The sequence below is a fragment of the Cherax quadricarinatus genome, unplaced genomic scaffold (genome assembly GCF_038502225.1).
Source record: "Cherax quadricarinatus isolate ZL_2023a unplaced genomic scaffold, ASM3850222v1 Contig286, whole genome shotgun sequence".
Taxonomy (NCBI): Eukaryota; Metazoa; Arthropoda; class Malacostraca; order Decapoda; family Parastacidae; genus Cherax; species Cherax quadricarinatus.
Window position 1 is genome coordinate 97649 of NW_027195312.1, and position 27167 is coordinate 124815.

The 27167-nt window shown below is 39.5% G+C and overlaps 2 protein-coding genes across 2 annotated transcripts; one reads left to right on the plus strand and one right to left on the minus strand.

Annotated features, from left to right (window-relative positions):
- Positions 1-5222: 5222 nt before the first annotated feature.
- On the minus strand, positions 5223-6405 carry LOC138851302 (uncharacterized). Its single transcript, XM_070080290.1, has 3 exons — positions 6208-6405; positions 5809-5954; positions 5223-5714 (listed from the first exon to the last, which is right to left on the minus strand). Exons 1-3 carry the CDS (start codon positions 6236-6238, stop codon positions 5325-5327), a joined length of 567 nt encoding a protein of 188 aa, XP_069936391.1. The 5' UTR covers positions 6239-6405; the 3' UTR covers positions 5223-5324.
- Positions 6406-11160: 4755 nt separating this feature from the next.
- On the plus strand, positions 11161-19998 carry LOC138851304 (uncharacterized). Its single transcript, XM_070080293.1, has 4 exons — positions 11161-15474; positions 15576-15632; positions 15884-19183; positions 19961-19998. The coding sequence occupies exons 1-4, from the start codon at positions 15330-15332 to the stop codon at positions 19996-19998; spliced, it is 3540 nt and encodes a 1179-aa protein (XP_069936394.1). The 5' UTR covers positions 11161-15329.
- Positions 19999-27167: the final 7169 nt, after the last annotated feature.

The following is a 27167-nucleotide window of genomic DNA, read 5'->3' on the forward strand; positions in this document are numbered from 1 at the left end:
GCAATACTTAGCTGTGGGTGTTGATGGTTCCTTATTATCCATTTTAACATCTAATTTCTAAGTCCTGCCCAGTTGTTGGTTTCTCACATTCTGCAGGACTGTAACTCCAATTCTTTTTGCTCCTATTTGAGAGGTTTAAACCACATTTAACCTCCAGAGCTACAAAATAACTCCCTCACATTTCACTCTCGTCTTCTTTCTCCAACTGCAATATGGAGTCCCTTTCCCCAGCTGACGCTACATGTTTGCTGGTTCACTTTTTAATTTCAAAATTAGTTTTAACTTTCAACAATGTATTTCATTAACTTACATGCTAAATACACTATAATTCCGGAAAATACAATATTTTCCACAATTATTGTTAATGTTACTTTATATGATAACATAATCTATATGGGGGGGGGAGTCACTTTCTGGAAAGAAAAAAAAACATACAATTTTTGGAAAAAGGTGTTTTCCTGCCGACAAATAGTGCATAATTTGGGAAACATGTTGATGCAATCAGCTTGTTTCTAACATATTTCTAAGTATCTTTTCCCATAAATGTAATTTTTTGTTTTTGCTGTCATCAAAAGGACATGATGCCAAATCGGTTTTTTTTACTCAATAAATTATGATTTTTTTGTCTATTTTTCACTCTAATACATTAAACTTACCACTTGACATCATTGCAGTGTGGGAGGAGCTTATTATTATTATTATTATTATTATTATTATTATTATTATTATTATTATTATTATTATTATTATTATTAAAGATTCGCCGGTATTCTCCCGGCCCGGGCCTTTTCCAAGTGGCGGCCCGGCCTTGGCTCCCTGTCTAGGGAGTGTCTGAGACCTAAGTCTCCCATGGGAGGAGGTACAAGTACCTCCTCATCGTTGTGACCAACTGTCCCCAGGCCTAGCCACATTCCCTGCCCTCACGGGGCTCGTAGGGAGAAGCTAGGCCTCTCTGGTCTGCCATCCCCGCCCCAAGGGAGCTAATGGGAATGACAGTCTTGGGAGCTGAAAGCTCTGGCTCAGGCACCTACCCTACCCTAGAAGAGTTAGGTATGGTGTCGATCTGGGAGGAGCTTATTGCAGAGGTGGGAGGGGCCAAGAGGCAGTAAGGACGAGTATTGCTTGTTCAGCAGTCTGGTCGGCAATCACAATGTCTTATACTAATGCTGATTTTACTAATAAGATCTATTTGCTTATTCTGTTTATTAAATAATAATAGCAGATATATGATAAATACAATAAAAACATAATAAAGACGGCCAAAATTATATTATTTGTATAATTATACTGGACGGTGCTGGACGACCACGATGAATTATATATGCCAGTTCCCGATTATAAGAGAAGGGTTTTCTCTGTTACCTCTGGTAGCACTAGAGAAAAGGGTATTTTAACAAGGGATACAATAAAGAAGGAATAGAACTGGAGGTACCTGGATATTCCTTTGGTCGTGTATCATGGTCAGTGACAGGCTGAGTATTCATAGGAATACCCGCAGTAACAGGCGAATTTAGAACACCGGCTGCACCCTACAATATTTCATCTACTTGGCTAGAAGCAAGAGCGGGAGATCTATCGGGTTTGGTCTCAAGATCAACTCCTTGATATTGTCCTTCTAATTCTTCAAGTCTCGAGTAGTAGCTTATTTGATATATTTTACTTTCAGAGTCAGAATCTTCCGCTACATGAACGTCAGAGGCCCTACAAAACAATTTGTTTCTAATTATTGACAATTATTGACCTTACAGTATTGGATATGTTGTGGAAAATTGCATTTATCTGAATGTAACTCATTATGTGCATAACAGTAACAAAAGATAATTATTATTTATCAAAGTTACATAGACAAGTAGGAATCTGGGACACCTAGGTTGCAAAAATGTCCCCCTTCGATACCTACAACTGTCATATCCACAAGTTGCTCTAGACCTATTAATTACAAATGAAATATGTATCACCAGGAATTCTGGTAAATATATAAATTTGTGGACTGTATATTAAAATTAATAAACGATTATATATATACAATTTACATAACAGAAGGAGAATATATCGTAATATCACTCACCAATTTGACTGGAGATTAAGGTGTATCATACTCAGAACATCGATACCATGCCTAACCCATCTAGGGTAGGGTAGGTGCCTGAGCCCGAGCCTTTAGCTCATAAGACTGTCATTCCCATTTGCCCCTTAGGGCGGGGATTGCAGACCAGAGAGGCCTAGCTTGTGGCTAGGCCTGGGGACAATTGGTCCCAAAGATGAGGAGGTATTTGTGCCTCCTCCCATGGGAGACTTAGGTCTCAGACACTCCCTAAAGAGGGAGCCAAGGCCGGGCCACCACTTGGAAAAGGCCTGGGCCGGGAGAATACCGGTGAATATTTCATAATAATAAATACTCAGAAAACCTCACTGTCTATCCATAAAAATAACACTGGCCAGAGTTACAAACATAAACAAACTTATCTGAGGTTCCTGGAGCTGTCTTGTCCAGTCGCCTGATATCTCAAGTTATGCAGGAATGCACATCCAACAATTTTGCCTCCTATTTCAGAGGTGTCAGGCCAATTTTACCTCTAGAGCACGAAAATTCTTCCCATTATTCATTAACGTTTGTGTTGTCCAGTTCAAACATGGCGAGTCTCCTGTGCGCAGGCCCAGAATTTCCCATTTTTTTAACATAAATTTTTATTAAATACAGAATGGCCATCTATTTACACATAACTACTGTATTTCTGGAAAATATATACAGTATTTTCCACACTGCGGCCTGGCGGAGTTCGTTGTTAAACGACACAAATTGCTCATTTGGCAATGGTGGAGGACCTGGGTACATATAGTATCTGGCATCCACACGACGACATATTACACAAAATTTAATCACCCTTTTACACTTTGCTGTCCTTGTGGAATCCAGAAAGTTTCCCTAATGCAATTTAAGGTATCTTGTACCCCACCATGCATTACATTTTTATGGGCATTTAAAACAATTAAATTTGTTAGATGATGAGTTTTGGGCAGTGAGATAGGGTGTTTAGCATAATCACCCAATTCAGCATTTTGTAACCTACCTCTGCACCTAATCACATTGTTCTCTAAATACAGCCCCAGTTTCTCTATTATGGAACCTTTCACAATTTTTCTTTCCATCATCAGTTTAATCTCATTTCCATAGATTTCTTCCTGTACCCTCTTTATCCAATATTCAAGAGGATGTGAAAACTTATATGAGATATTCATCTTGTTTAGGAATTTAAACACCAACTTAGTTACATTGGTTAGTTTGGGTAAAGAAGAATACCTATTTATATCAATGGCTCAGGGAGGACAAACTATTGGAGCAGTGGTCACAGTAATTTCAATAGGAGCAATATACGCCTTTTGTACAGGCCAATTAGCTTTATTTACCAATCAGCTCGGTCCTTTAAACCATGATACAGCATTTACAAATTTAGCATAAGATAAACCTCGAGACAAGAAATCAGCTGGATTCTCCTCACCAGGTATATGATTAAATGTTAACATATGCTGACCCAAACTATTATACTTCTCTTGCATCTGATTAATTTCAGCGACTCTGTTTTGTACGTACACAATTTTACTGTTTCCATTATGAATCCATTGTAAGGATACCTCATTATCAGACCAAATTACAGTGTCGCTAATATTTATCTCCTGCAACTTATTTCTTATATAATTAGCTAATTTGACACCTACATAAATGGCTGTTAATTCCAACTGAGGCAAGGTATGTGATTTAATTGGAGATGTTGAGAAATGGTTTACCAGCAAGATATAATTTTAAATATAGGGAACACTTAGCTGATAAAAGACAGCAAATCGTCTACACAGCCGCCCCTGCAGACGAGGTCTTGAGAAGCTGTCAAAGTCATTCCTCAACGGGCTGAAATGAGTTATAATTTGTAAACAATAAATTACCCCTATGGGGTGTTATGTCAGCATATTTCATTCACTGATTGCTGACAAACTTATGTGTGTGGACTCAAAGGTCCGCATATCACCGGGGTTTATGACAAGTGACTAACTCATGACTTTATACTCAACTGCGCAGTCAATAGTAGTACATCACGAGTTAGAACAGTAGTATATGTTGGTCGATCTAGAAACACTGCCGGATAATGACCATGGAAAATGAGATAATGATGGGGTTTGCATGACAGGGTAATTATTTAATATGATTAATCATGGCCCAAGGGGATAGAGAGACTTATTCCTATGCATTAATAAGTAGGTAGATGAAGTAGAACAAAGGATTCGGGTGTGCAGGTGGGCAGATTCTGGGATAATGAGTGTGGAAAAGAATGTGATAATGGGTGGTCTGCATAAGCACAGGTGCTGTCAGGGGGTACAAGTTTAATATGTTTAATCAACCCCCAGGGGATAGAGAGATTTATTTCTGTGTAATTACTAATTATAGGAAGGTAGGTAATGATCACTTCTGACACCCCAAACTCAATCACTGTGATAGATGGGAGAGGCAGTACAAAAAAGGAATCAGGTGTGCAGGTGGGCAGATTCCCAGGATAAAGAGTGTGGAAAAAAAAGAATGAGATAATGGGTTGGTCTTCATAAGCTCAGGTGCTGTCAGGGGTACAAGATTTAATATGTTTAAACATCCCCCAAGGGGATAGAGAGAGAGAGGCTTATTTCTGTGTAATTACTAATTATAAGAAGGTAGGGTAATGATCACTTTTGACTCCCCAAACTCAATCACTCTGATAGATGGGAGAGACAGTACAAAGGATTCAGGTGACTGGGTACAAGCTTACCATCTCCGAGGGAGTCCCCCCCCCCCTTTCCCGGGGCTGCGACTCACTGACGCGACTGTTGCTACTTCACAACAACAACAACACTGCTGGGTTTAAAGAACGTGGTAATGGATGGGTAGCTGGTCCCCCGAGGGGGTGTTGCTCGCCCGTCCGTACCTCAGCAAAAAAAAAAGGTTCTTCCGGGTACTACGGTAGTGTTTATTCTTGCCAGCTGCTAGATTTTTCCAGGTGGGGGAGGCTTAAAGCAGTGAGAAAAAGGTCATCTAGGGAAGACCTTCGTGCTGATAGAGCTCTTATAGGAACTTTGACATATACATTTTCCTCTTACCCACTCTCAGATGGGGAGAGGCTTAAGTGGTGCGATATTGTTTATATATATGTTTAGACTAGAGAAGATAGTAATATATAGTTATATGTAAATAAAAATCAGAGTTTGTCAATATTTTTATTAATTCACATACAAAAGGGCAAAAAAGCTGTGCAAAGTTTTTTTTAGCGCGAGCAAAGGGGCGAAAACTGTGTGAGTTTTACTGGTTAGACTGAATGACTGCGCTCCTCCTGTTCACTTTCTGTAAGATTGATAACCTCCCGCTCGAAAATGATTTCCTTTTCAGGTACATCAACATCTGCCTTTACCCCTTCTGCCGTCTTTACTCCATCAGCTGGCTTTACTCTCACGTCGGGGGTTTTCCCTTCCTTCTCCGACTGACCGTCAGGGTGCGCTTCAAGGTCGCTAGTTTGTTCATCACCTGCTGCGGCAGTGACCTCAACAGAGTCATCAGATTGAGCAGTGAGCGTAGAGAGGTCCACAACGAGGTCATCAGACTGGCATGAGGGAAGGCTCTGCGTTTCATCGTTGTCGAGATCTGGTTCTTTCTTCATAGGCTCCTCTATATCAGATGAACTGATCCCATCTTCCACAGGCTGTAAGTCATAAAGAGAACATATTTATCACTTTCAAATAAAGGAGTGGGACTCGTCTCTAATCTACCAAAGGAGGGAACATAGAAAGACGTACCCTTTCCTGAGGAAGCCTATGTTTGCGTTTCCTGCTATCATCACAATGACACCGCTTTAGGAGTTTGAAGCCGGTGTGTTCCTTCCCTTCCAATCTACCAGCCGATAAAATCAAAACTTTACAAATTCTGACTGGTCCAGTGAAAACTGTTGAAGAAAAAAAAAGGAGACTCAACTTTAAAATTATTATAAGTCTCTTTCGCTCGTTTCGTTAATATTCAAAGAGAAGTATCCAATCTACCAGCCGATAAAATCAAAAACTTTACAAATTCTGACTGGTCCAGTGAAAACTGTTGAAAAAAGAGACTCAACTTTAAAAATTATTATAAGTCTCTTGCACTCGTTTTGTTTCGTTAATATTCAAAGAGAAGTTTTTAGCAAAATAAAATGTCTCGCTTACCAGAATCGAGAATGCCTGCTTCCTTCGCCATGATGAGAGTAAAGGCTATGGAGAGGTCAGCCTCTATCTTTTGCGGGGAAGACAGCTTCAGCGGGCTCTTATATACAGCTCAGAGAGGGCCTTACCAGCCAGGAGGGGTATTTGGGGGATACTCTCGTCAGAGGTGACCTTCCTCACAGAGGGAAGCACAAAGATAACCTTGTCTACTTAGCCAAAAAGTATTTTCACAAGGAGGTAACATTTTAAAATTCTCTCTAGCATATGCTATCACTAATCTGTCATTGATAAAAAGCGATTTTTCCGAGAAATTTTTTTTAAAAAAATATAAAGCTCTTTCTAATCCCACAAGGCTTGCTTTATGAATAAACATCATAACATATAGACCGCAAGTGAGTGAAAAATCACTTTGTGTTCTGCCAGATAAACGATATAAATATTTAATTTTATTTAGTTTTAAAAAATTTTTTAAATTTATGCCATAATTCTCTGGTTTTTTCCCGTAACTGTCAAAGAAGAAGGATAGACTATTTTTCTTGTCCAAGAGAAGAGAAAAAAAATGACCCATTACTTTTGAGCTGTACGAAGGAAGAATATTACTTACAAGCACTATGGGCCTGTCTGAGGGATAGTCATCTAATCTTATTTGCTGTAGAGCGTCTATAGTGAAACAGCCAATATATGTGACTTTATTTCCTAGGGCGGGAATTAAACTATTATTTATTTCTGCGCAATTCATTTTTTATTTATGCTCGCACATCACAATGAACAGATCTATTCTGGTCGATGGATAAAACACCAGTGGTCTGAGCAAATAATAAAACTACCTTATTATGAGGGGCGGGCTTAGAGAACTGTAATTCAATTCTCAAGTTACCAGATTTTTCAATCGGGAGAGCGTCTTCCACTTGGCTGTCTGTTAAATTGAAAATATTGATGGTTCGCCCGGAGGCGAATGATTCATAGAGAATTAAATTTTCTTCCTCAATGCCCAGAGAGTTAATTGCCTCATAATATAATTTACTATAATGATGGGGGAAATCACTGCTTATGCGATAAACTGTATTATTATTAATACATACAGATAAACTGGCTAGATCCCCATGCTCAAAATATAGACCATTCTCCTTATGTTTTCCTGCATAGGCTGTCATGGGCAAAATTACCATGAAAATTTTGGCGGGAATTACATGACCCCATGGCTGATCTATTAGGAGACTCGTTTGATTGTGACCTAGCACATAATTTTTACTTAGAGTGCGATTAAAAGTATATATTATCGGCTTTGCGTCTAAGGCTAGAGACTTGTTCAAGGCCATATAAGCTGACGTATATGGGTACACCCTATTAAGCCAAAGTTTAGCATAATTAATATGGAGCTGGCATGTGCTGGCATCATCATCTGTTTTCAGAGTCCACGCTTGAGGGGATAATTCCAGCCTAATTTTTAAATCGATATTGTCAAGCAGATATTGGTCCAGAGTGGATATGTCCAGAGCCAAGGGAAAACACAGAGTTATGCCCTGTTCTTTATCATTCTTTGTCAGTATCTGTGGTTCTTTTGCCGATGTGCGGGCGAAATAGGCTGTATCGAAGAACTTAGTTATGCCTTCTCCTTTAAAGTCGGGCAAGAGATAGCCCAGTCGGGCGATACTCGGCAACTGGCTTCGTTTTACTGAGCTGCAGAGTTTAATGAATGACCAGTAATTAAAACTAGAATTTGATTCCGTTATTTGCTCGCCCAGGAAACACTGGACACTTTTAAATAACGTGTTGGAAAATCCATTGATCAGTGCAATGTTGCTTGTTTCCCCTAGTGGACTTTGCCCATCAGCCTCTGTTAGAGTCACTCTAAATTCTATAACTATTTTGCCTAAATCTAGAAATGCTCCGGGAACTCCAGGAATTCTAAATTCTAGAAAATTATCTTTTAGTTTTTGAGAGAGAGGAAGGTTTACTGGTAGAGTATCAAAACTCTGAGTGCGAGCTATGGAACTCTCAACTTGTCTCAGTCTATGCGGTCGCGGGAATTGATTAATGACGCTGGAAGAATAATCATTTAACGGGACTTTGAGTCCACTGTTTTCAGCCCCGACACCCGCCATGGCTAATAAGCAACTGTTTATACGAGAGAGAATACATCCGTTTTATAAGCAACTCGGCTTCGTCGGCGTTTATTTATCTTGCATTTATTCAGCCGTCGCTTAGTCACCCTGCTCACTCTGCCGCCCGTAATAACCTTCTTTGCAACACCTTTTAAAGCATCTATCCCGTGAGATTTAAGAGCAGCTTTCATGTCTGTTTTTCCAGACTGATAATCATCGAGCATTTTAGTTCCAAATTCTACTGCACTTGGCGCAGCCACTCTGAAAAGAAAAGGTAAAGCTCTTTTAGCTAGGCCCGCTAAAGCCGAAAAAAATCCCCCACCTCGGACTCTGTATGGCGCGTGAAAAGTCTGTATATCTCCCAGGCCACCTCCCACCTGGGAGGGTTTTAGGGAGAATAAACTCTGAAATTCCTGCTCAGAGGGCACTTGAAAGGGTACACGCATGTTTGGCGGTTAGAGAAACAATAACCATTTTTACGCAGAGTTGGTTCTATTTATTTATCGGTCTTACATGTAACACTACGGTAGTGGAATGACCGCTTTCAAAAGACAGATTATGACCAAACTGATCTGTCATTTTGATAGCTATTTTATCTAATTTAGTTACGCATAGAGGTTTGTACATCATAGGATGAGCACCTTTTGAATAACTCTCCTGAAAGGCGAAAGCATCCAGAATATTGACTAACTGACTACCGTATATTTGCGGTTCCACAATATCACTATATATTAAAACATAATCAACTCCGGCAGTGGGATCAGGCTTGAATGGGGCAATCTGCTTGGGGAAGGAGGTCCCCTCGGGCGCGTCACTACGAAATAAATAATATTTTTCAGCGCTGCTAAGCCCAAGCACCCGAGCTATTCTCGGTTTAAATTGAGCTTTAAATGAAGTGGCAGCATTGTTTTTTCCCGTAAAGGTTCGCGATCTCGTCGAAACTAAAACCCTCCCAATTCCGACATCATAATTGAGTATTTTCCCTTTCGGGAAATGTGCCGAATAATTATCTCTAAAGGCTTTTTTTAAATCTGCTGTTAGCTGTCGATTAATTTCTTCAATAATATGGCTGGCATCTGTCGATAACACATCATTTTTTGGTAGAAAGTGATGGACTATTTCTTCTGTACTTATTCCTGTTTCAGTAATGTGATTTTGTATAATGTCAATACCGCATTCGGCATCGTCTCTTGTTAGAACATTGAATTTTTTGGGATACAAAACATTAAGCAATGCTATTTCGTACTTCAAGGATGGATTTAAAGGCGTTGCAGTAATTATATTTTGAAAGGCCGAAGCTGTATTGTCGAAAATGTCAATATTTTCTAAACTGCTCAAATAGATATATTTCCCCGGACCCCCTCTGTCCATGTTGAGGGACAGAGACAGTATGAGGCAAATACAAAATATAGACCATTATATATATTTTTTAAAGGCTTAAAAAAACTTTAGTTTGAAGACTTTACATTTTTTATTTTTTATTAGTTACAGCACTTTAGTTTGAAGACTTTTACATTTTTATTTTTTTATTAGTTACAGCATTTAGGAATAAAATATCCACATCATCGTGCTGTCGTTTGCGTTTTCCGCGTGAAGTGACCTCGACTCCATCAGGCATGTCCATTTCACGCATGCCACTGTCTCGTTTAGTTCCAATCCCACCGGCTGGTCCGACGTCAGCACCGTTGACACCGCCGCTGCCGCTGCTGCTGCTGCTGCTGCCGCCACCGCTGATGCTGGCAGTGCCTTGCTTCTCCACAGACAGCTGTAGTATTTCCCGTTCTAGAGCTTCGGGGGAGGCGCCGCGTTCAATTTCCACCTCATCTAGGATGATTTTAGGTGCTGCCAAGTATGGGCTCACTGACGGTATGAGCAAGCATGTCTGAATTTCCCGTTTCAGTAATATGTCTTGAAATATGTTAATGAGAGGGAGATATTCAGTGTGCCATTCATCGGCCTGTTTTCTGCTCATGCCAATGTACTGGGGTAAAATTACCCGTTTGATGTTGCCATTGGCTATCACTGCCCGACCCAGGGACACCAGACATAATTTAAACCAAATTCGTCGATTCTGTTGCGTGTCCTTGCTCAAACCGCGTACATAATGCGTGTCGAGACTACGCTCTAATTGCTGTTGTGCAATTTCATTCTTTTCAAGACAAGGACCCGCTGAGAACTGACATATTAGTGCTGCAAGGTGGGGTCTTAAAAAATCCTCTGGCCTGTCATCAAGGGTGTTGGTGCATGGTGGGGGTGATTTTAGGACAATTTCCCCGGGTGTGCCCCGATCAGCAGCTATGGCCCGGTTCACCAGGATTAGCGATTTTCGCTCAATTTTGGAAAAAGGATATTTTTCCCAGAGTGAAAGAGCCGGCTCGTAGGGGCGAGCAGAAGTAGCGTTGTGGGGATACACGATACAATCCCCATATTCCAGGAATTCTTCGCCCGTTATTCCCCCGACAATTACTGGAAATTTATATTCCATTCTCGTCAACAGTTGGGTTCCTTAGAGTCCTCGCTGAGGGAGTGAGACGGATAATGTTTATCGGCACGTCGGCGACGGGGTTTAAATACCGCGCTGCTGTAGCCCCCCACTCCTGCGGGTGGGTTTGGTAGGGGTTTGGGGGACCTCTCTAGGTCGACATTCGTCTAAGATGCTTATACAAGCTTTGCGCCCCTTCAAAAGCTTCTATCATATCCCGGAAATCATGCGTAGCATATTCTAAGCGTCTGATTTCAGCCGTCAGTTCTTTCTGATTAAAATTGTCATATAATTTTTCAATTTCATCAAAAGTCTTAGTAAATCTGGTCATGAAGGATTCGTAGGTTTGCCATAAACTTTGTATCACACGAGCTTTGTAACACACTTGCTGATAAATCTTTCGTCTTGACGTTAATTGATGTAATAATATCGACAAACTGGGGTCCTTTTCTCCTTCTTCATTCAACGGGAGATTAATTCTCTCGGGATAATCAACTGATGGCTGGTCCATTTTTTTTTATGAATAGCACTTCGAGAAGGAACTTCTTGTCTCTATCCTGTCCCGGTATTTACTAAAGCGGGCAAAGCTCTTCTCTCGACTTTATGAAAGCTTAAATTTCAATAGGCTAGCCAGAGCGGCTTTTTTTCCGCGGTCTTTTTAACATAAAAACCGCCTAATAATTGTTTTCTCGCCTTGTGATTTTTTATAAATCTTGGCTCTAATCTAATAAGGCTCACTAATTCCCCTACAACGGGCAAAAGTTTTTTATCGATGTATGCTCGACTGCTTGTCAAAGATTTAATGATTTGTAAGATGTTTAAATTATGGTATGGAGGGAATAAAATACCTCTCTTATCCCACCGAATGAAAGAATTATTTTTGAATAGATCCAGCATAGATTTCGCGTATGGCAATTCTTCTCTCGTGAAATACAGATCAATTATTTCATTTAAATTTGGGGAAGAGTCCTCAGGCGAGAGAGAAAGACTGTTGTTTTTTCTTGATATTAAAGATAAAAGTATTTCCGGCGGGAGTTTATTATTGGCTATTATTTTCTGTTTCGGATTTTTTTTTTTTTTACTCTTAGACTCCTCGCGGCAACTACCGCGGGCGCGCCCGCCACCGCAGCCGCCGCAGCCGCCGCCACTGCCGCCACTGCCGCCACCGCCGCGGGCGGCATTACAGCGAGCGAGCTTATTTGTTTTTTTTTTTTTATGGGGGACTCGCCAGTCTCAACAAAGAGCTCGGGTGGGTGCCCGCTCGTGGGAGGTGGTAGCTCGAAGCGGCAATTACCCTTATGAGGGCGAGTTGCTACGCTGGGGCAGGTGCTGACCTTCTCATCCTTGCTTTGGGCTGGTTTCACTTTCACTCTCGAGAGGCTGGAAGATTCCTTCCTACGCGCCATAGTGGTGGTTGCAGTGCTTCTGCGAAGGCGGGGAAAAGGAGATTCGCGCTTAGGAGTGGGTAAGATATTTGTTCCATTTTTAAAAATATATTTTTCGGCGGTTAGCCGAGGGATGAGACAAAATTCCTTTACCATTTCGATTATTTTTTACTTTATAAAACTACTAATCAGCGAGATGACCAGAGGTAAGAGTGTAGTTAAGATGGCTCCTCCACGCTTCGAAAGAAGAATATTTTTTTTTTTATAAAGTGGAGTTCGTTTACGGGCAACGGTGAGAATGTCTCCTCTAAACTTCTTTAATTTGCTCAAAATAGTCGGTTCTACTGTTAGATTTTTCTTAAGAAAATTAGTAAATATCTCAGATATGCAATTAATTTCTTTTTTTTTTAATTCCTTAATAATACGATTGCGAGCTTTAGCTGGAAGTTTGTTTAATAAAATTAATAACTCTCTGTGTTGCACTGCTAGGGGCTTACCCCTGTCTGACATTTTGCATGTCCTTCTCGTGCACCCAGCTATCTGCACTTCGGGGATAACCCACCCAGCTCACCAGATATTCTCTACTGCCGTCAGTTTTTCTTCTCCGTCTCAATATTTTAATGGGAAAAAATTCAGGTAGAGATGTTTCTATTAATTCCTGAGCGTAAAATTGCCCGAGTATTTTTTCCCCGCTCAGGTCGATAAGAGAATATGAGGGGATTACTTGCGAATTATCAACCGATTGGATTTTAAAAATTTCTTCGGTGTTTTGAGGCCAATAACTCTTGTGAAATATCCCCCGGTGGCTAGTTATCCGCACATGCGCTCCAGGAGTCAGTCGTGGACTAGTACGAGGCTGATGAGGACGGGCATTTAAATACATTAGCCCAAACTGCCGACGAATGTCTCGAGGAAGACTCAGAGAATGCACTTGTTGTGGAGTTTGACCTTTCTTGAGAGAGGAGTGAGGAGTTGAGTTGTAAGTTTCTACTATGGCTGGTAATACCTCTATATATTTTAAAGAATTTGTTAAAGTCATATAGCGGTAGATTCTATGCTTAAGCGTGCGAATAGCTCGTTCCGCTATTGCAGCCTTAGTGTCCGAGAAGGTACTGTATAATTTAATATTTTTTTTTTTTAGGTAATTCAGAAGAGGACGATTATAAAACTCGGTCCCTCTGTCCGTGTGTAATCTCGAAATTCCACGGAAGGTGGGACTTTCTATAATATTTCGTAAGGCTGACAAGACGCTTTTTGAGTTTTTTCTGACTAGTCCTACCGCCTTCATTAACCTTGAAAAGACATCTATGCATAACAAAATATATTTAATGCCGCCATTGTGGGAATGTAATAAAGTCATGTCCGCCAAGTCGCAGGTGAGTATAATGCGAGGGGCAGCAGCTATGATTTTCCGTCTGGGAAATCGCAGAGGCTGCAATTTATGCAAAGTATAGGCCCTCTGAGAAGAGAGATAATCTACTACGTCTTTATAAGTAATAGAGGCGTTTTTCTCCCTAGCTGCTCTAAAAAGTTTGTTAACATTCCCAGTAAAGCCCCCGGGGCTATTGACATCTCTAAATACTTTTTCTAGAATTTTCTTTTTATGTGAATTTAAGGCCATTTTTGTTTTTACCAGCGGTATACAGTTTCACAGTTGCCCTCTCCGGTAATGAAGCTTCGTAATTGAATTTCCTCTGGAGCGGTTAAATCAACCAGAAGATAGCCGTATTTATCCGCAGTGACGTGACGATATATCTCAACAAATTTCGGGGCTAGATTTTTTCCATAAATTTGTCGCCCGAGACATTCCAACTGAGACAGATCTCGTTGTCTTAATAAAATATATTGACTACAATTAAGCGTGATCGTGCGAGCGTATTTTCCTTGTGGAAATAAATTTTGAGATATGAGAATTACGGATATTTGCTCGTGTCTTCCTCTAGTAAAAATATTGGCTATAACATCACTCTTAACTGCTTCATTAAAAAGGTCATCAATTATATACAGAGAGCTATTGTCTGTCTCAAGGGGATTTTGGTAATCCGCCGGGTTAATGAGACCTTTCACTAAAATGATTTTCTCACTAAGAGAGGTGATTTGTTTCAAAGGGTGAGTTTTATCATCCAGACTGGAAATGATTATTCTCGCGAAAGAACCGGCATATTTTTTACATAAACGCTCCACTAGACTGCTCTTGCCTGCCCCGCTAAAACCAGCAACAAGTATTCTTGCAGGCTCTCTGAAAATATTCAACTCTTCCTCTGTAAAGGTACAGACCTTGTCCATCTTCCCATTTCAAATGAGCCTTTTTGTGGAAGAATCATCTTATATATAAACATTTCTTTTTAGTTCAAAGCAGAGGGGAGGGAGGGGGGAGTTTATCCCAGAGATGAAGATAACAATGGCGGCATGGCCTTCTCCCGCCAGAAGACCATAGAAAAAAAGCCCGACCGACAGTGAAGGTCGTCTGGATATTACGCAGTTTCACTACCTTCCCTACGCCAGGTGGTGGTGGGTCGAATGGAGGTCACAGACAAAGAGAAGCAGGCCCCGCCACTTTCTGCCGGCTGATGCCTATTTATTTTTATTTTGGGGAAAAATATATTATTATTATTATTTTTAAGAATATTTAGTTTTGGCGATGGTCAGTATCTATAAATTAATTAATTAATCTTTCCCTCGCCTCGGCTTTATACAAATGGGAAATTCACATGACTATGGCAATTTACGTAATCCTCCCTACTTGCCCGGTCTAAATTCTTATTTTTTCGTTCGGGAAAAGAGTTCTTCCCAGATTTTATCCCTCTTACTTTATTGACAATAAGAAATCTTTTCTAGATTATATTTATAATATATAGACTTGCAGGGATTTTTGTTTAAAAGATTCTCGTGAAAATAGAGAGAGACTGATGTGAAAAACTGTACCTCTACTTTGGGGAAAATTAAGCATCTTATGAGCACGCTATCCTAAAAGCGTGCTATAAATACGCTCACCTTTTCGTCTAGGGCGAAAGGTGCTCTTCCCGCTCACTCAAGAAAGTTACCAGCTTAGATTAGAGCAGGTAAAAACTTCTCTATCTATGGGAGATTAAAATATTATCCATAATTTAAATAATTTATGGAATATGAGAGTGAGAGTGTGTATTTACAGATATGACTCGTCACCCAGCTCGCAGATGCCACCTATGCGGGCGATTATACCCTCAGGATGCAGCTCACCACACTTTCTCCTGTAGTTTCTGCGGGCTATCAGTGTGTGTGGCGAATGTCACAGCTCATCGCAGGAGATGCGTGACAGGTGAGATACCCAGGTTATTGCTCTGAATTGATGTTTTCTTAAAACTGCTATTTTCAGATAATGAAATAAGTCTTTGAGCTAATAATAATTTTTTCCAACAGTTGGGGCGGGGCAATACTCCAAGCAGATGATCCGGGGGGCGGGCCAGGAAGAAAGAGGTCAGCGCTCTTTTCTTAATCAATTATTTTTATTAACAGTCAAACATTTTTAAGATATGTTTATAAAGTATCTCACTAACAAGAATAAAAATCATTTTGAGAACCGCATATATTCCATAGATTGCTTAGCTTCTCCCAGTTTTATACTTTAACAGTAACATTTTTTTAAAAGATTGCTAGAGTTATAATTAGTCTAGTATGGCTCTAAAACAAAATAATAATAAATAACTTTCTCTAATTATATTATGCAGATCAGTCTGTGTCCTCCGATGAATCTTCGACCGTAACACTCCCACAAGAGCAAGTTGAGCCGATTGCCGGTCCCAGTGGATGGAGACCAGCCGCCACAAGTGACAGCTCCTCTTCCAAGGATCATTACTACTCTTTCTTGGGTTCCCCCTCCTCTGTTAATCGAAGGTTCACTTCAGGTAAAAAAAATTTTTGTTCAGATGAGGAAGAGAGTGAAATGGGAGACGATTCCATTTCAGAGGAACCACACATTACGAGTCGGTCGGAATGTTTTCAAGGTCACTTCTGTCGAATAAAATATTCAATTCCTGCCTCTCATAAACACGACCCCATATTATTTCTTCAGTCCTTCGCAACAACATTTATGAGGCACATATTACAGTTTTTCACTGTTCTATCAGGACGAGCACTTTATGAAAATGCTCTTAGGATTTATGCCGAACTGAGCCTTATTTTGCGCAGACAGTCGCTACTGGGAGAGGATGACAGTCGTGAGCATTATATAACTTTTCCCGCGCAACTAGTTACACGAGATGATATATCTCGGCTCTTACGGTCATGGAGGGAGTACCTTAGCATGCGATTAGAAACTGAAATTTCATCGGGCGAGGGATCAGGCTTCATACTAGATTATATAAAGGGTTTTCATATTGTAATATGCAAGAATGGAGTGCGTGGATACCTAGGAGACTATATAGAATATCCCACATCTTTACGAGGGAAAAATCAGATATTTAACCCGAGAGGAGTAAAAAATAGCTGTTTTATTCAATGTCTGGCGGCCTTTTTCTGTCGTAGACTTGGCTGGGGCTGGTATAAAATCAGACGATATTTATCTAGATGTGATAGCCTTCAGAAATTTGTCAATTACTCGCGAGTGACTCTCCCTGTCCAGTGGAGTGACATCCACAAACTCGAGTCTGACAACAAAATATCAATATTTATTTATTGCTTAACTTCTCATGAAGGGACCTATCATGCTACTTTATGTCGTAGGGGTAGTAATAAATATTCACTGGTAGTGGCCCTGTTATTGTTGGGAAAGACTCATGTAGCTTTAATCAAACACTTCCAGAAATATATGAGAATTTTCTCCAGAAAACATTCACGCAATAAGCACTTTTGCTTGAATTGTTTAAGTGAATATAGTGACATTTGCAACTTAAAAACTCACTTCAATTCATGCGACAACCAACAAAAGTTGATTTTTCCCCCAGCTGGAAGCGTTTGTAAATTCAAAAATACTCACAAGGGCTACTTGCCCTCTCATACTGCCTTTGTGGATTTAGAAGCTTATCTCGATAATCGTAAGCCAGAGGGGGTAATAACAGCTAGACACGTAGCAATAGCTTATGGCTATATAGTGATAGACAGAAATAGCACTATAATAGATAGATATGTCCATCGGGGGGTACAGTGTATTGATCATATGTATGATAGACTTTCGTCTTTATGGGATTGGATAAAGATGAACACTCCCTGTTATCCGCTTCATATGACCAGGGAGCAGCATATACATTTTGCCATACAGAAGAAGTGCAACTTCTGTCATCAGGACTTTACTCTTACCAAACCAAAGGTGAGGCATCATGACCATCTAATGCCTAAGGCTAATTATTTAGGAGCACTCTGCAATAATTGCAATTTAAGGCAGAAAAATTCAGGTAAATATTTGCCTGTTATTATTCATAACCTATCATATGATATGGCTTTGATAATTAAAGAACTAAGTGTTAAAGCCCCAATCAATGTTTTAATGAAACAGGGATATAAATTTCTAAAGGTAGAAATAGGAGCACTACGTTTCCTGGATAGTCTAGCCTTCTTGTCCGCTGGTTTGGCTAGTTTGGCTCAGGCGCACATAGCTTCAAAATCACCCTTGAAATTCACAGAGGCGATGATAAGTCATCTACCCCCCGAAAGTTGGGGATGCTTATTAACCGGCAAACAAGTGTTTCCTTATGAATATTGCAGCTCCCCAGAAAGGCTCGAAGAGAAGACTTTACCCCCAAAAAGAGCTTTCTACAGTTCTCTGTCTAAGAAGCATATTAGCCAAGAAGAATTCGATCATGCTCATCTGGTTTGGGAGAAAACAGCTTGTCAAACTCTAGGAGACTATCTCCTAGTATATCTCAGCTGTGATGTAGGACTTCTGGCTGACATATTCACCTTGCATAGGAGATTATTATACAACATCTATAATCTAGATGTTGTTCACTATGTTTCTCTCCCCGGCTTTGCCTATGATGCCTTCTTAAAAACCAGTGGAGTGGAATTAGAATTAATTACTGATCAGGAGCTTTATAACATCATACAGTCTAATATAAGAGGCGGCTTCACTACTGCTGTTAGGACGTTTGCTCAGGCCAATAACCAGTTCATTAATCCCAATTTTGATGAGAAAAACTTAGTAAGTAAATTTTTGCTATACTGGGATTTTAATTCTCTTTATGGTTCTTGCATGACTGAGGCGCTGCCCTACGCAAACATTCGAAAACTCTCACCCGCAGAAATGGCGAGTTTTCTCGCAAATGGCAGTCTTCTCCAGAAGAATCCTCAAGACTCTATAAAAGGTTACTGGCTTCTTATAGACACTCTAGGAATAGCCCCAGAATTAGCTCGCTACACGGATGACTTACCACTATGTCTCTATCACAAACAGATAACATTAGATGATCTATCTGAGTACAGCAAACAGCTATTGGCTATCAGTAATCAAAAACTACCCCGTAAAAATACTAAATTAGTGGGGGACCATCTCCCCAAACGAAACTACCTAATATCATTGCCTTTATTGCAGTTGTTCTTGGAGATAGGTCTACAAATTGAGAAAATTCATAGCATATATGAATTCTCACAAGGAAAATATCTGGCGGGCTTTGTTGAAACGAACGTGAGGCAACGCAATAGTAGCACTAGTAAAGACTGTCAGCGATTATTTAAATTGTTGACCAATTCTGTATTCGGCAAGACATTGTTTAATCCATCAAAATATGCCAACAAAACGAAGCTCATAACATCAGCGGGAGCATTTTTGCGAGCGGTGAGTAAGCCACTATTTAAGAAAGCCATAAAGCTTTCAGAAAACAAAGTATTGGTTACGACGGGGACGCCAGCCATAAAACTCACTTACCCTAATTACATAGGTTACCAGATACTAGAACTTGCCAAATTTAAGCTGTACCATTTTTGGTATATGATTCTTAAGAAAACATACCAAGACAAAATAAAACTAATCTATTCAGATACCGATAGTGTCATCGCCTGTTTAGAGGGCATCAAAAACCTTACTGATGAAATCGGTAAGGAACCATTGAGGAAATGGATAGACACATCTAATTTCCCCACAGATCATCCTCTCTACAATGACTCAAGGAAGGGATCTCTAGGCTTACTTAAAAGTGAGGTGGGGGACCGCCTTATTTCAGAAATAGTCTGCATTAAACCCAAAATGTATAGCATCCTGCTAGCAGATAATAACAACACTATCGCTGCGAAAGGAGTTCCTCAGTCTGAACAACAATTATTAACTCATAATAACTTTAGAAGTGTGCTGGAAGACGGTTCTAAACATACCTTCCAATATAGTCAAATTAGAAATTTAAAAGGTCAGATGACCACTATCACCACTAGGAAACGAGGTCTTAGCTCATTTGATGATAAGCGCTTTTACTTAGATGCCTATCACTCTGTATCCTATGGTCATCCAGATGCCAGAGAAACAAAGTTTAAATTATTTAAAGATAAAACAGATGACAAAGTGGAGGAAGACGAAGAAGCTAATAGCAGTACTGAAGAAGGGAGTACAGAAGAAGAAGAGGAACTAGAGATGAGAGACAGTTGCAATCTTTGGCGGGGAAGAGAAAAAACCGTAAGAGATTTTTTCCCCAGGGTCAAGCATCGACGCGAGAGAGGTAGATCTTCCGCCACTGCTCGTAGTTTCATGCTCTTAGAAGCTAGCTGTTCTGAGGGAGAGGAGGAATAAAACAATGTAATGTTAACTAATAAATATATTTGCTAAGAGAGACTTTTTTGTTTTCACCCTTTGAAAAATTAGGTTATTATCCTTTTTCACACAGATGCCCCCGATGTAGCCGGAGAGCGGGCGCAGGGCTGATAATCACACCCGATGACCTCCAAAGAAGCAGGCCCGCCGCAACACTCCATCAGAGAGCCCCAGTCACCTGAATCCTTTGTACTGCCTCTCTCTCCCATCTATCAGTGTAATAGAGTTTGGGGAGTCAGAAGTGATCATTACTCTACTTCTGTTCCTACTTAGTAATAAGACTCTCTATCCCCTTGGGGGATGATTAAACATATAAAACTCCTACCCTGTCAGCCCTAAGGTCATACAGACCCCCCATTATCTCATTATTTTTCCATGGTCATTATCCCGGAATCCGGTTCCCTCGGGCGACCAGCTGCCCATCCATTACCGCGTTCTTTAAACCCAGCAGTGTTGTTGTTGTTGTGAAGTAGCAACAGTCGCGTCAGTGAGTCGCAGCCCCGGGAAAGGGTGGGGGGGGACTCCCTCGGAGATGGTAAGCTTGTACCCAGTCACCTGAATCCTTTGTACTGTCTCTCCCATCTATCAGAGTGATTGAGTTTGGGGAGTCAAAAGTGATCATTACCCTACCTTCTTATAATTAGTAATTACACAGAAATAAGCCTCTCTCTCTCTATCCCCTTGGGGGATGTTTAAACATATTAAATCTTGTACCCCTGACAGCACCTGAGCTTATGAAGACCAACCCATTATCTCATTCTTTTTTTTCCACACTCTTTATCCTGGGAATCTGCCCACCTGCACACCTGATTCCTTTTTTGTACTGCCTCTCCCATCTATCACAGTGATTGAGTTTGGGGTGTCAGAAGTGATCATTACCTACCTTCCTATAATTAGTAATTACACAGAAATAAATCTCTCTATCCCCTGGGGGTTGATTAAACATATTAAACTTGTACCCCCTGACAGCACCTGTGCTGAGACACTTTGTTCACACTAATGCACATCAGTGTTCTTTGTTAGTTATCCTGACGTCAGTGTGACTCCCTGTAGGGTCAAAAGTAATCTGAAGACATCACAGTGCCCCATGCCGTCACTGCCCCTAGCACACAAAGGAAAAGCTGACCTAGTACCTTTTGCTTCCTTGCCACTTCCTCCATGAAGCAAAGCAGAATGCTTGAATCTTGCTTTCTTAAGCATAGACAACAATGTCCACTATCTTTACCATGGTAATAAAGTGGGAGCAGGATTTTCCTTAATTGTCCTGCTAAGGTAAGAGATGGACTGTCTTTTATTAAAGTACACTTTGCAACACCGGAGTCTTGCACAGAGCGGTGGTCGCTTGACCACATGTCGCATACTGGTACTGCACCTAGGATCAATTACTATCTGTAGCAGTAAACAAGATGCTTGCCCTTTCTGAGAGGGCTGGGCCCCTCAGGGCTGAAAGGGCTGAAAGGGGCTGAAGGGGGCTGATACCCCCCTCCTGGAGAAAATTTCTCCACAGGAGACACTTTAGACTTAGACATAACAAGAGAAATAACACTATTACATTGAAGGTAAGCAACTGCCCCATATGCCAATTTTGAAGCATCACAAAAAATATGGAGTACATTTTTCCCATTTGGATTGGCCACCTGGCATGGGAACTCCAACATTGGAATTTTCTCATAATCACCAATTAATTCATCCCACCTGTTAATGAATTCCTCAGGTAGAATTTCATCCCAAGCACATTTAAGTTTCCATGCTTCCTGAATTAATTTCCCTCTTATAGTAAGGGGTGACACTTCAGCAAGCGAAACTCTCTTAGTTAATTTATTGGGCATACTGTAATTATTAGGTTTTAACATTAACAAATCTCTCTCAGTATTCCAAGTTAAACCCAATACATTACTACATTTTGGCACTTCATCTCCAGGGAAATCTTTACTTATTTTGTCCTTTAATTTGGACGAATTACTATTCCATTCCCTTAGAGGTATATTTGCACTTTGCATTATTTCTTAGCCTCTCCATAAGTCATTAACAGTTCCTCTTCAGTTGACGTCACACCCAGGAAATTGTCCACATAAAATTGTTTCCTCATTACTTTACTCAATGGACTTTCCACACGTTTAAGGTGTGCATTTATTGTCGCTTGAAGTAGGAACGGACTGGATGTAGCACCAAATAATATGCTCCTATAGCGAAAGGTTTTCAGAGGACTAAGTGAGTCACTAGGATTCTCAGGCCATAAGAAGCGGGTACAATCCCGGTCAGCCTCTTGTAAACCGACTCTTTGGAAAGCTTTACTTATCTCAGCCATAAAGGCATAATTCTTCATCCTGAAATTTAATAAGATATCTCCTAATTTTTCCGTCAACGACGGACCTGTCATCGAACAGTCATTTAAACTAGGTACATTTTTGTTACTCCTGGCACTACAATTAAACACAATCCTCAAAGGAGTGGTCTTAGAATCCTTCTTCACTCCTTGATGGAGCAAATAGTGACCATAAATTTTGGCTTGCTCAGGAGGTACCTCTTCTATAAATTTATTAATTAACTACTCAGCAATTATATCATTATAGGCAGTTAACAATTCTGGTGTCTTACTCAGTTCGCGGAGCTGAGCCTTTAACTGTTCATATGCCATTCTGTAATTAGTGGGCAATTCTGGATGGTTCAGTCTCCACGGAAGTCGTACCCAGTATTGTCCAGATTCAAATTTTACATCTCTCAGGTACTGTTCCTGAGTAAAAGAATCGTCTGGACTTTCTTCATTTACATTTATTCCGATGCTGTCTAATTCCCACAATTTATGCACTGGCTCAACACCATCCTCTATGGAAGAATTATACTGGGGTATGATTTCATGAGTAAGACACACAGTTATTCGTAGGTATTCGTAGTTTCCTCTAGTCATGTATTATTATTACGAGGAATCCTACCATACATTACATTTCCTCCTGCAGTTTTCAAAAGAGTGACATCACATTTCTTTACCATACCCTTTACAAAGGAGGCATAATAGTCACTACCTATCAAAATATTTATTGGGCCTACAGAATCATCACTTACACCAGAAGGTGCTAAATTTACATTATGTGAGTCTTTCTGTAGCTTTACTAAGCCCTACTGTAGATATTTTCTCTGGAAGTCTATCTACAATTACTGCATTAACACGTTTTTTCTCATTGCCCAACCTGATAGTTACATAAACAGTGTCATACAATTGAGACCTTTTATCCGAGAGAAAACCAGATAATTTTAAAGTTGTGGGATCTCCCATCTGTACTTTCATACCATCAAGATATTTACGTTTTATGAAAGTACGCTGGGATCCCTGGTCCAATAATGCATTTACCTTTTTTGATTTATGCCTTATCATCAATTTTTACCTGTAACACAGGTAAGGCTACTTCAGCAAAACCATCATTATTATCATTAGCAGCAATTTTTACATTAGCTACTGTTGTGTCAGGATCGCCAACATTATCATTATTATCAACATTGTCATATAGACCCTTACACATGACTATATGGTGTCTTCCTTTGTGACATTGATAACAGTTGTTTAATTTGGCATGGCAATCCTTTACATTGTGATTACCTAAACACCTGATACACCTGTCAAGTTCCTCCAATCTTTCAACTTTATCGTTCCATGAATTGTATGCATTGCAAATCTTAGAAAAATGAGTACCCTTGCAGAAAAGACAATCTCTCTTTTCTTTGACTGGTTTCTTATTGACTGGGCTACCCTTAGGAGGGTACTTATTGTTCTTACCTTGTGGAGAATCATTATTTCTGATTCCTGCTACTTGATATGCACCTATGCAACTCTTTTTAGGAAATGAATTTTGATTATTAACATTGGGATAATTTTTCCCTTTGTTAAACTTGACAGATACCTCAGAGTTATTATGTGTTGCATCTTTAAAATGAGTTTGTTGACTGGTCTGCAACTGAACAATTAATTCTTGTAGACCTAGTCTTATTTCCTCCAGACCAAAATAACCCTTGTGATACTTGTTAGAGATCCATTCAAGTGTTTTACAGCTTAATTTATTCTGTACTATGGCACTCAATAACCAGTCTGATTCCTTCAGATTATATTTATTACTTAAAGTTTTGAGAAGGCTCTCCAGTTTAACTCTAAACTGTTGTAAACCTTTGTAAGTGTGATCTGGAGATTTTAAATTAACAATGATATTCACTAGATCCAACCTACTTTGTTCTATATTACCATAAGTGACTTTCAACAAGTCAACTGCTTCCTTGTAAGAATCGTCCACATTGGGAAAGGCTTGTATGAGTATGTGAGCATCTCCTCTAATCTGTCCTTTGAGGTAAAATAATTTAGTTACACAGGCTAGACCACTCCTATCATGCACAGCTGCTTTAAAAATTGACCAAAACTCCTCCCAGTTTTCTCCAGGATTAAATACAGGTAAACATAATTCTGGGAGTTTTGGTAAAGACATCTTATTTGTTGGAGCTGATTGATTAACTGCCTGGTTTGCACACTTTAATTTATTCAAGGTCTGACTTTTACAAGAAAGAATCTTTTCCTCTAATTCATAATACTGATTAATCATAAGATCTACTTCAGTCTCATCTCCACAGTTTACTAATAAATCTCCTTCATATTTGTTGTAATATAATATGTATGAATCATATCTCTTCCCCAAAGCATCTAAATACAATTTTAAGTCGTCAGTATTCACAGTTTCTTGATTCATTAATTCCAAGCACTTATTATATGCCTTGGTTACATGACCCTTTCTAGCCTGCAATGATGCTTTCTTTGCTCTATATTCCATATGTTTGTCTTCTATATTAATTTCCTCATTTTCAGCCATGATGCAATGTATTAAATTCAACTTAATTAATAACACTGATTATGTACTAAATTGTGCACTTTATAAAAGTAAATAGTACAACTTACCTTTGAATAAATCCTAGCTACTTGAGCTTAGTAATTACACATGTAATAAAATTATAATATAAATTTTAAATGTACATTAATACAAACTTTTAGCCAGACTTGGCTTATCAAAATTAATATTATACAATTTAATATAAATCCTTGCCAGAATCTGGCATAGCAAAATTAATATTATACACATTAATATAATCTTTAGTCATACTTGACTTGGCTTATCCAAATTAATATTGTAATAATTATAATCCACTACACATTAAGTAAATTTGTGAATTTAACATCCACCTCCTTCTGTCATTTCACATATAATTATTAGTAATTAACTAATTAATGACTTCACTAATTACCTCCGGTTCAAGAAGGACCAACAGGCAGATTAAATGTGGAAAATTGCATTTATCTGAATGTAACTAATTATGTACATACCAGTAAATGATAACAAAGATAATTATTATTCATCAAAGTTACATAGACAAGTAGGAATTTGGGACACCTAGGTCACAAAAATGTCCCCCTTCGATACCTACCACTGTCATATCCACAAGTTGCTCTAGACCTATTAATTACAAATGAAATATGTATCACCTGAAATTCTGGTAAATATATAAATTTGTGGACTATATATTAAAATTAATGAACGATTATATATATACAATTTACATAACAGAAGGAGAATATATCTTAATATCACTCACCAATTTGACTGAAGATTAAGGTGTATCATACTCAGACAACCTCACTGTCTATCCATGAAAATAACACTGGCCAGAGTTACAAACATAAACAAACTTATCTGAGGTTCCTGGAGCTGTCTTGTCCAGTCGGATATCTCAAGTTATGCAGGATTGCACATCCAACAATTTCTGCTCCTATTTGAGAGGTGTCAGCCCAATTTTACCTCTAGAGCACGAAAATTCTTCCCAATATTCACTAACGTTTGTGCTAACTAGTTCAAACATGGCGAGTCTCCTCTGCGCAGGTCCAGAATTTCCCATTTTTTATAACATAAATTTTTATTAAATACAGCAAAGTTCTTCAGAATAACAATGGCCATAAGTTTAAGTTACAATTTTGGAACATTTAGTCAAAGTGACTTTTCTATAGTCACCATACTTAATTAACCTTATTTACATAGATATATATTTTTAGAGATACCGTTCTTGACAGACTTGTCTGACTATATGTACAAGTTTAGATTGTACAAAAGTTCTCTAATAATCACTGGATTCAAGTGCTATAAATCAAATGAGAAAATAACGAACGAATGACAGACAAACACACAGCTTAGGCCTTCAATAGAGTTTTAATAGGAACAGTCCCATCTTACTGAATATAAATCTGGATCAATTCAAATCAAGACTACTGTAACACTCCGATTAAATGACAAAGAAATTCACCACCTCAGTAACTATCCTTCATTGATGTCTAGAGTAGCGAGGAAAAGGTTCAGTCTTACCAATGGAACCATTAGTTATCCACGACTTGAGTCTATACAAAGCTCAAGGAGGAGGAGACGTTAACAAGGCTAGAGTTATGTTGGAACTGCTTCAGACAACACCTCTAAACCAGACGTATTTAAACGATAATGAAGGCAATAATTTTCTGGCCAGTTTATAAAGAATTACTTGACACAATAGCTTTTTACAAGGTGGTGTCCCGCCATAGTAAATGTAGCATAATTTTAACAGTAGAATGTTATACAAGATGTCTCCCTAATTGGGGGCGATGATTTTCTTAGTAAACATAGAAGGGTTCTGGTGTTACCCAATCATTTTCATCTGCAGGGAGGTTGCTCAATATCATTGGTCGATGGTAATCGTCTTTATGGATAAAACGACGGACCCTCTGTGGGAGAGTCATTCTTTGAGTCCTGTGAGGAGCAGTATTGATGATATAATCCGTGGTATTTTTAACTTGGAGATGATGTTCTCTATCTGGCATGTACAGTTCTTGCATTGCACAGAGTGGTTTCTTCTTCAGGGTGTCAAGGTGTACATTAAGGCAGTAATATCTTGTTGTACATGTAAATCTGCCATTTTAACTCTGTCTCTCCTCCTGGTGCCCGTAATGAAGCGGAAAGCTCTATTCTGGACCCGTTGTTGTTGGTGTTAACATTGTTAACACCAACAACTGGTTGAGGTCTTGAAGATAACAGGGGTTTTGAAGGCAGCTAGCGATCTTCAATACTTCCATACGTCTTCAAGACGGTCAGTGGTCTTGAAGACTGCCCAGGGTCTTGAAGATAACTATGGGTCTAGAACACAGATAGGGGTTTCAAGACAACCAGGGGGTTTCAAGACAGTGAGGGGTCTTGAACACAGCTAGGGGTCTTGAAGCCAGTTAGGAGTCT

Coding starts and splice junctions, on each gene's coding strand:
- LOC138851302 (XM_070080290.1), bottom strand. CDS start 6,238: ATGGCGAAGGAAGCAGGCATTCTCGATTCTG. Junction 5,955..6,207: donor AGCAGGCATTCTCGATTCTG/GTAAGCGAGACA, acceptor TTTCTTCAACAG/TTTTCACTGGACCAGTCAGA. Junction 5,715..5,808: donor ATAGGCTTCCTCAGGAAAGG/GTACGTCTTTCT, acceptor TATGACTTACAG/CCTGTGGAAGATGGGATCAG.
- LOC138851304 (XM_070080293.1), top strand. CDS start 15,330: ATGACTCGTCACCCAGCTCGCAGATGCCACCTATGCGGGCGATTATAC. Junction 15,475..15,575: donor TCGCAGGAGATGCGTGACAG/GTGAGATACCCA, acceptor TTTTTCCAACAG/TTGGGGCGGGGCAATACTCC. Junction 15,633..15,883: donor GGCGGGCCAGGAAGAAAGAG/GTCAGCGCTCTT, acceptor TATATTATGCAG/ATCAGTCTGTGTCCTCCGAT.